At 34.4% G+C, this 9,746-nt stretch overlaps 4 protein-coding genes across 4 annotated transcripts in view; 1 reads left to right on the top strand and 3 right to left on the bottom strand.

The window, feature by feature from the left end:
• The window catches only part of LOC107476590 (uncharacterized), a 788-nt gene extending 473 nt beyond the window's left edge, over positions 1–315 (bottom strand). Inside the window, exon 1 of the mRNA XM_052258729.1 lies at positions 6–315. Coding sequence (XP_052114689.1) covers positions 6–173 — 168 coding nt within the window. The 5' untranslated portion in view covers positions 174–315. The remainder of the gene's footprint in view (positions 1–5) is intronic.
• Positions 316–1,111: 796 nt separating this feature from the next.
• Positions 1,112–1,509, bottom strand: LOC107476606 (auxin-induced protein 15A-like). Its single transcript, XM_052258732.1, has one exon. It carries the CDS (start codon positions 1,390–1,392, stop codon positions 1,144–1,146), a length of 249 nt encoding a protein of 82 aa, XP_052114692.1. The 5' UTR covers positions 1,393–1,509; the 3' UTR covers positions 1,112–1,143.
• A 1,207-nt stretch (positions 1,510–2,716) lies between these two features.
• On the bottom strand, positions 2,717–5,977 carry LOC107476607 (auxin-induced protein 6B-like). Its single transcript, XM_016096445.3, has 3 exons — positions 5,703–5,977; positions 4,910–4,913; positions 2,717–3,174 (listed from the first exon to the last, which is right to left on the bottom strand). Exons 1-3 carry the CDS (start codon positions 5,917–5,919, stop codon positions 2,871–2,873), a joined length of 525 nt encoding a protein of 174 aa, XP_015951931.1. The 5' UTR covers positions 5,920–5,977; the 3' UTR covers positions 2,717–2,870.
• A 2,650-nt stretch (positions 5,978–8,627) lies between these two features.
• LOC107476611 (indole-3-acetic acid-induced protein ARG7-like) overlaps positions 8,628–9,746 on the top strand; it is a 6,174-nt gene continuing 5,055 nt past the window's right edge. Inside the window, exon 1 of the mRNA XM_016096449.3 lies at positions 8,628–8,968. Within this exon, the coding sequence (XP_015951935.1) occupies positions 8,718–8,968 (251 nt within the window). The 5' untranslated portion in view covers positions 8,628–8,717. The remainder of the gene's footprint in view (positions 8,969–9,746) is intronic.

The following is a 9,746-nucleotide window of genomic DNA, read 5'->3' on the forward strand; positions in this document are numbered from 1 at the left end:
TGCTGCTGCTGCTGCTGCTGCTCGTCGATAGCTGGGTTGTCATCCTGTTCGTTAGGGTTCTTGTTCTTGTTCTTCTTTTTCTTCTTCTTGTCGATGCCTTTGGTGCGAGTGGCTAGGGTTCCTCCTTTGAAGGCCAATCTTCCACTTTTCACCCGCTCGTACGGATCAGACATCTCTGCGATTTTGATTCGGAGTTCCGAATTGAGCGATGGAAGACGGGAAGTCACCAAAACCTCTTCTTCTCGGAGTCTGGACCGAGCTACGCAGCCGCAGCTAGCTTCTGGATTTAGGCGGAGATTTTTCTTTTTAATGGACAGAGGCGGCGATAGTTTTTTTTTTTAGTTGGTTAAGAAAACAAAAACACAAAATGGAAGAATAAAAAACCAAGTTGGGCTGAAAATATTGATTATGGGCCATATTGCTCATTTTCCATGAAAAGGAGGGCCAGCTGGATAAAAACATTTAGCTATATTTTTAGATTTAGCCTGCTCTTCCTTCTTGGGCTAGCTCCGTTTTAATTAAAAAAAATTGGAAGGCCAGCTATTTTTTTAATTTTTTTATTTCAAAAAATCTCAACTATCTCAGTGCTCTCTTTTTCATAATAAAATAAAATATAATAAAATAAAAATATTAAAATTGTGTTTGAATAATATATTTGACGTACGGAATGTATCTTTTAGGATTATTTGAATATTAATAGAAAGAATATTAAGAATTTTTAAGAAATATTTTATTTGGTTCAAAAGTCAAAACAGAATATAAAATATTCTTATATAAAAGAATTTTCAAAAAAATTTCGTTATTTTTTCCATTAAAACTTGATTGATAATGAAAAAGAGTAGTTAATATATAAATATAAGTAGTTAATATATAAATATATAATTGTTCGGATAGTCACTCTCTCCAAAAATTTATTTATAAGTCACCAAAACTGGTGCTACTGTACCAGTTTATTTACTCAATTATTCATTTATTAAACATTTTCTTCTCATTTTATAAGCAGATATAGAGTTCATGTGACAATAAATTGAAATGATAAAAGAACATCTAGTATAGATGAACTATTTAATTTTTTGTTCATTACTATATCAATGAGACTGCATTTTATGTCAGATTTCTCTACTATGATTAATTAATAAGTAGCTACTTCAAAGCTAAGCGAGACTTGAGATCTAAGAAAGCATCTTCACTACAAGGAATAGTGAGACCACCCATTGGATGATCATATCCGAATTCTTCTTCGGCTTGGTTTAGTAATTCTTGAAACAAAGGTTGATTCAAGTATGATACAGGAATCACGAACCGCTTCATTTTCTCTCCAACATAGACTGCGAGATAGCCTTTCGGAACTTCTGATGATGCCCTTCTAATAGCTGGTAAACGGAATCCCATTGTTTTTTTCTGTTGCTTGTGTAAGAAGGAAATGTTTCAATTATAACTTTGTGAGTTACTTGAATTACTTGAGAGTTCCATAGTCATAGTGTGTATATATAGACATAAGATATAACATGAGAGTCTCTTTATTAGGGTACTATTTGATGGGGTCTTCTTATAGACAAGGCCACAAGGGCTTATATGGTATATCACATGGTAGTGTCTTCAAGGTGTTTGATTAAAAGATTACTTAAGATTTGAGAATTCAAATTTCAAAGCCATCAAGGTTGACACCTTCAGAAAGAGACTTTACAACAAAATAAGCTTAATAATTGCATGGCAAACTTAATGGCCTATTTCTTATGTAGCAGACAATTTCAAAACATATCACTTAGGCTCCTCCTAATAGAATCTTATCTGCATAGAAGACCACATTTTGTGGAAAATACCGTACCTGATACTACTAGTACTTAGAAGACATGAAAATGAAGTATGGTCCTACAGTTGAGCCAACCACTTACACTAGTTACTAAAATAGTAATAAATGTCTACTTTAGGGTGGGTAGTTATGTATTGGTTGTACCATCCAGGAAGGTACTTCCATTATGCAAGTAGTTCAAGAGGTACATCAATTATACAATCTACCCAATAAAGCATTCAAAATTAGGATAAATTATTTGTTTTCTTTGAGGTTAGATGAGATTACATAATAATGTTATGTCTAATATTGTTTAATCTCAAAGGAGGTTAATGTAATTTATCCTTAAATCCTGTGTAAATATCATGCATATTAAGAAACTATTAAAATAACTCTACTTGATTTATGTGTTAAATTTCTCAGATTTGTGAATACTTATTCTCTTATCGATGGAGCCTATCCAGAGTTTTTGAGCTCCTACAGTGTTAGTATAGACCAAAGAAATCGATTCAATATTTTTCCACTTTTCTAATTTATCTGAGCTAGTTAGAATGAGAACAATATGGAATAGCCAAGAAACAGTAAGTAGCACTGAAATATGACAGATACAACCCTGATATCTTTGAGTTTTGGAAATTTGATGCAGAGGAGGAACAGAAGATCTGCACATACGAATTTATAGATAAACTGTCGATGGTATGATAGAAAGATTTTTTTCTAGAAGTATGGTAGTGTTATTCAATGGAATTATTTAACCTTATGATAATTCGTTTGCACATATTGGTTCAAAGACAGAAAATTAACTTCATCCAAAACTGAGTTATCTTTCTCTTACTGCCATTTTCTGCTCCTGCTTTCAAATTTATTTGCTCATATAAGATGATAATTGCTCGGGGAATTGAAAGATTTCATAAACAGAAATAATTGAATAACTGAATTTAATTCATTGTCAATTTGTCATCGTACAAAAAACAGAAGACATACTCTTTGAATGTCATTCTGATGCTCTATACTAATCTATTGTACACAACATGTCTATGTTAATCTATATCAGTGTCCTATAGGGTGAGATTCATCATCAATTCAAGCGAGATGTGATTAACTGGAAGACATGTTCACTGCAGGGAATTGTGAGACCTCCCATGGGATGATCATATCCAAACTCTTCCTCAGCTTGACTCAACAAGTCTTGGAATGCAGGTTGGTTCAAATATGAAATGGGAATCACAAAACGCTTCTGGTTCTCTCCGACATACACTGCAAGATACCCCTTTGGGACTTCTACAGATTTTGAAGCTGCTTGCCTAGCAGAGAATGATGCCTTTCGGATGACAGGAAAACGGAAACCCATCTTTCTATGTATGTAAGAAAAAGCAAGAGCTCTAGAGATGATAAGAAGAATGTGTTCAGGTATTGATGCTTATTCCCAATGAGTTTTGTTGATTTTGAAGGTAAGAGCAAGTGTATTTATAGATTTTATGACTCTAAGAGAAATCATTATTTGATTTGGGTTTAAGGATGGGGACCATACATATAGAGATCACATGATGCTGTCTTAGAGTCCTCTAACAATGAGTAAGCAATTGTTTAAGAGTGCTAAGTGCATGCCCCACCTTCTCCAAAAACAGGCCAATAGAGCTTAGCTTCTTAAATGTTAGTTCATACATTATTTATAGCATACTCCATATTTTTGTAGACATGATTGATGCATGTAACCTGCATTGTTTTCATCATTTTGAAAACACAATTCAATGCTAAGGTGATACAGCCAACTGTATATATCTGTGTGATGAATTATTATGAAGCTGAAAGCTATTGATAATGGACTTAGGAGACAATGCATCAAGAGCATGCCAACAGATTGCTCCACTGGCAGTAAAATAGACATATATATATGCAAATAAAGTCTAATGCCGCATCATGTTTCCCATGGTTTGAGAAATTTCGCATGGTGTTTCCTCTTGAAAGGTGAGGTTCATATTGGCTCCGTAGAAAGTACCTAATTTTAGTTCACTTCTGTCATTTGAATACTTTGTTTTAACAAATCTATAGATAAGGTCCTGATAATAATTTATTCATTTCATTATCAGTACCTAAGAAACATGTGAGATGTCTATAGCATGTCAATAGTACAATGCAAGAACAAGAATTAGGCTTCACCTGTGCATTAATATAGATGTCTTGTGATCCCTTTGTCAGTTGGCACTAGTAGACCCCATCTTATCAAAATTATTTCTTTTGGGAATTGCTTAATGGAACCCCTTGGCAACTATATATACACTATATCTTGTTTTCTCTCAAAACACAAATCATTTGCATCTCCTCAAGTAATAGAACTCACATATTTCTCTCACAGCAATCCTTCAGAACAATATATATTGCTTTTTGTGTGGAGCAACAAGAAACAATGGCTTTCCGCTTACCAAGCATTAGACGGGCCACATCAATTTCTTCATCCAAGCGGACTAATGTTCCAAAAGGCTATCTTGCAGTCTATGTTGGAGATAACCTGAGGCGGTTCGTGATTCCTATATCATACTTGAACCAACCTTTGTTTCAAGAATTACTAAACCAAGCAGAAGAAGAATTTGGTTATGATCATCCAAATGGACATCTCACAATTCCATGCAGTGAGGACGAGTTCCAAAACATCAGTTCTCGGTTGAATGGGCTGTAAATAAATCATGTTAATGGAGACTAGGATAGATTAGTTGAGACAAATCTGTACAGAAGGCACTTTCTTTTATTATGAAGATTCTTTTTGTTTCTTCCTTGTATCATTATTCATTCCTTTGGAAGTGGAAAAGAGTTGGTTGAATGAGAAATCTGTTATATATGACAAGTTCTTTTCGAAACACTTTTGTTAAATCAGAATTCATTGAAATATATGCATCAGATCCTATTCAAATTCAGTTAGTATATAGTCGGCTATCAGTTTTTTATGGGAACTAACTAAGCTAAGTAATTGTGTTGGAGATACTGATCAAACTTATTATAGTTGTAACTGCTGGCATGTTTTTGTTCATGAAAACTATAATTAGAACCTGGATCTCTGATTATAGGTAGTGACTCCAGATACATAAATATTTTCAGCTGATAATTTATGGCATGAATAACTTATCTTTTGAGTCATTAACCTAATATCTCTAAGCAGGGGTCTGCAGGTTACCAGCTCTATGACCTCGAAAGGCGCTACTGTTTAACTATTTCGATCATTATTGTTCACCTAGTAGGCTAGTACCTATTGTTAAGCTTTGAAGAACATGGGGATTTAGTTTTGGTGTAGTAATCTATGCTTCTTACATTGCCGGGTTTGATTTATCTAGGAATCTGAATACTAACAAAATTTAATAATCATAAGTAACAAATAAAGAAGGAAGCAACTCATGAAGGGGTCACTAACCAGTTTCATGCATTAGCATAAATATTCTGCAAATATATTTACTTGATAACTTGGAAAAAAAAGTCATGAGAAAATGAAAGAAAGAAATTGAACCGAACTATAGTGATAAAGTTGCAATAATCTGTGTTTGATTTTTGTTATGTACATCTTTCTTGCTTCTCTGCAAAGGAATATAAAGAAAGATGACAAAGTTTAAATGCTAGCTAATGATCTATATTCGCTTGTTCAGTATATCATTTGAACGAGTTAGTTCATTCGAGAATTGAGATATTACAATAGCAAGAGGTGTTTCAAGTTGCAACAGTATCTTGCCATAACTACTTTCTCATTCAGAAAATTGATTTTACAATTCCATAGGAATGAATGCAAAATGGAAACTCTCCAGAAGAAAAAAAAAGAGGTTCCTTCTGTACAAATATATCTCTCAAGTAATCTATCTACACCCTAATAGCATGATCTACATCTCATTCAAGCGAGAATCGATGTTTAGAAACTCATCCTCACTGCATGGGATTGTAAGACCACCCATTGGATGATCATATCCATATTCTTCTTCAACTTGACTCAACAATTCTTGAAATAAAGGTTGGTTCAAGTATGATATCGGAATCACGAATCGCCTCATGTTGTCTCCAACATAGACTGCAAGGTAACCTTTTGGTACTTCAAGACCCTTGGAAATTGTTTTTGCTGCCCTTCTAATACTTGGAATGCGGAAACCCATATTGTATATTGATTTTTCAAAGAACTTGTATGAGAAATAAGTGTTTGAGTTAGGATACTTGAGGATGCAAATGAGTTGTGTTGCTTTAGACCTCAAGAAATTTGGTATATATAGATGCCAAGGGAACCTTCAAATCAATTTCCAACTGAAATTATTTTTTATGAGTGATAAGGGATCACATGGTATTGTCTTGCAGGTGTTACTGAGGATTGCTAAGTTGAAAAGGATTGGATACCCCACTTTCTGATACAGTGGCTAACAAATTACCCTCTTGAAAGCAAAGACATATGCATAGCATAGGTGACACCAAAAATTTTTTCATGCATTAAACCATAGATAAACATATGCTTTAGACATCACACGTTCTCTTTTTCTTTTTCTTTTCTTTTTTTTTTCCCTCAGATTGACATTGATGCTGACATCATGACATGAATCTACAAGGTGCCAACTCATACCAGAGTGATAAATTATCAAATTTGTAAACCATGAGCAAGATCTGATTGCTATATTTGAAGATATTGTTTCAAAGAGAACCAACATAGCATACATGATAACATGACAGTGGATATGTTCATAAAGTTCAAAGCATGCTCCAATCAGACTATAGATTCAGACTTATATATGCATTGAATTCCTTCTTTTTTTTCTTGGATAAGGATTCATACAACAGTTAGATTCCTTTTGATAATTCTGAATTTTTGTAGGAACCATTGTATCATACCAAGAAAGACCAAGACACATCTGTTCAAATTAAAAAGTGGAAGGTTTGATACTGGTTTTAGCTTCATACTCATGACAGCTGTTATACAAGTCACTGGCCCTTAGTCTATTTGGTTATTTTAGACCTAAAGTTTCTTTGATTTGTTAAACTGACATTATTGGAAAGAAGGAAATATCGCAATGAATAGTAGATATCTTCAAATGTGTTTGTGGTGAATATGGATTAGTGAGGAACCAGTCAATTGTATATAATTTTGTTGTGGCCCTTAAACCAAATAACATGTTCATGTGAAGAAATGGGGTCATTAGCTGATAGCAGCAAACAAATGTAACTCATCATACAATGTAACAATCACATTATGGAATACAACTGGATTAGTGTTTCAATCTCAATTGTCATTTCAGAGGTCACATTTTAGTGATACCATGTACAAACTGGGAAGGGTCCACAGAGATTTCAAAGACAGATAAAAGCAAAGTGGGACATGGTAAATACAGGGACTGGTCCTTTAAGCTGTTTAATCATCCTATAGTGTTAATTGGATACTTGAATTGACCAAACAAGTTATCATTATTGAAACTAATGTTATGAAAATTCAAACTTAGTTACTGCTTTTTTTATCATAACATTTTTTTACTATCATCATAAAAATTACCTGATGGTTCCTTTTCACTTATTGTACAGCATAGTGAAGATTGATTTTATGAACAGCACTTTTAATTTCTGCTTATTATTGCCTTTGAACTTAATAATAATTTAGATTTGAGGAGAGAATGGGAGACAGATGTTTATGTGCATAAATTTCTCATTGAGATGAATAGTAGGATAACAAAAAATGGAGAAAATCTTTCTCAGGGCAATAAATTGTTACAAAAATTGTGTTAAGTAATCTATTTCTAAGTCAGCCTAATCTTGATGATGCTAGCATCAACTCAAGCGAGAAGTGATATCTAAGAACATATTTTCTTCACAAGGAATTGTGAGACCACCCATTGGATGATCATATCCAAATTCTTCCTCAGCTTGACTTAGCAAGTCTTGAAATGAAGGCTGGTTCAAGTATGATATAGGGATCAGAAACCGCTTCATTTTCTCTCCAACATAAACTGCAAGATAACCCTTTGGCACTTCCATAGCTTTTGAAGATGAAGTAAATGATGCCTTTCTTACAATACTGGATAACCGAAAACCCATTTTTGTATGTGATGAAGAAAGACTAGTTTTACAAATGACTTGTAATAAGATGCAAGTATTTGAGTTTCTTGTGCTTTAGGATGTGAATGACTTGTGTTGCTGCCATATCCTTGCAACCATAAACATATATATAGATGAAGGATATGTAATAAAATGGGTAATTGAATGGTTGGTTGTGGTTGCAGGCTATGAAATGGGACCTATTAGGAGACAAGGGCATATAAGAGGTCACATGGTGTTGTCTTATGGAATTTTTTCAAACCTGTTATTAGTAGATAATTCAAAGTCTACCTTATGAAGAGGAGGCCAACACAGATTAGATCATGTTGCCTATGGTTTTGCGGATTCCATGGGATATGTTTCTAAGAATCTGGTGTACTTGAAAAATCAGGTTCACATTGGTTTGTGAGGATGTGCCTAATTTTGGTTCAGAGTTGTGGCCAAGGTCTACAGATTTCATTATCAATAGCGATGTCTATCTGAAGAAACATGAGATATGTCTATAGCATGTCTAATTCGGTATCTTTAGTATAACTACAATGCTTGAACAGGCATTAATGTAGATGTCTTTGATTTGACATGCATAATCTCTTGGCAATTATGTCAGAAGGTGGGGTATGATGTATGAACTCTCACTTAACTTTCAAGTCCTTGAAAGAAACCTCCAAGACAATACCATGTGATCATTTCACTTTGTAGACCCCATTTTACAGCTTCATCGGAATTATTTCTTCAGGATGGCAACTATATATACACTTCTTCTTGTGCTCTCAAGCAACACAAATCAGTTGTATCTCCTCAAGTATCAGAGTTCACATATTTATCTCATACAACTCCTTCAAAACAATCTATTTCTTTCTCTTTTGAAAAACAAGAAGAAACAATGGCTTTCCGCATTCCAGGTATTAGAAAGGCATCACTTTCTGCATCAAAAGGGACTAATGTTCCAAAAGGCTATCTTGCAGTATATGTGGGAGATAAGATGAGGCGGTTTGTGATTCCTGTATGTCACTTGAACCAGCCTTCATTTCAAGAATTACTAAACCAAGCAGAAGAAGAATTCGGATATGATCATCCAACCGGTGGTCTCACAATTCCATGCAGTGAGGATGAGTTCTTAAATCTCACTTCTCTGTTGGGTGGCCAATAAACAACTAACAGAGATTGACATAGATTAGTTGAGACAAATTTTGTACAGAAGGCTCCTTTTTTTAGCTTTGGAGATTGTCCATTTTGATTTTTCCTTTTATAATTCCTTTGGAAGTGTAAAAAAATTATATGAATGAGAAAGTTATTGCATCTCATTGTTAAAACCTCCTTTTGCCTTTTGTTTGAATCTGTATTATCTCCTATTTATGCAACAATATCAGAATTAAGTTCCTATTGAAAACTTAAAATATGTTAGGCTATCTAAGTTTGACTTTTGCCAAATTTGATGATTCATTTCCTTCAAACATTTAAGTTACAGTTTCTTAACAGTGGTTTGGAAATTAAAGGAAGAAGCACTTCCATAGTTCCGTGCCGTTGTTTTAAAAATAATATATATATATATATATAACTCCGCCTATGTTACACTTGCGGTACATAGCCGGTCCCAAGCCCGGATAAAGGAGGAGGGTTGTGTTAGGTCTTCGGCAACCAACGTAAAAATATAGCCGAACCCCCCATGACATGAATCAAAGACATTATTGCGCTAAAGCTAGGTCGTTACCCGGAAGTAACGCGCCGTATGGCTCGAGTACGGTGTCAAAGCAAGAGCCGCTGCATCGGTGCCCGGATGTAGTGTTAAATGAGCAAGGGTTCTCGCGTTTTCGTGAACGGACGAGGGTAAATAAGCTAGTTCACAAAGGAAAAGGTAAAGGTCGAAGCGACAAAAGGTTGAGATTTGGGACATGGAACATAGGCACTCTAA

Source organism: Arachis duranensis, chromosome 3 (assembly GCF_000817695.3).
Source record: "Arachis duranensis cultivar V14167 chromosome 3, aradu.V14167.gnm2.J7QH, whole genome shotgun sequence".
Classification (NCBI taxonomy): domain Eukaryota; kingdom Viridiplantae; phylum Streptophyta; class Magnoliopsida; order Fabales; family Fabaceae; genus Arachis; species Arachis duranensis.

Excerpts from the sequence above, each read along its gene's own strand:
- LOC107476606 (XM_052258732.1), bottom strand. The coding sequence starts at position 1,392 with ATGGGATTCCGTTTACCAGCTATTAGAAGGGCATCATCAGAAGTTCCG.
- LOC107476607 (XM_016096445.3), bottom strand. The coding sequence starts at position 5,919 with ATGGGTTTCCGCATTCCAAGTATTAGAAGGGCAGCAAAAACAATTTCC.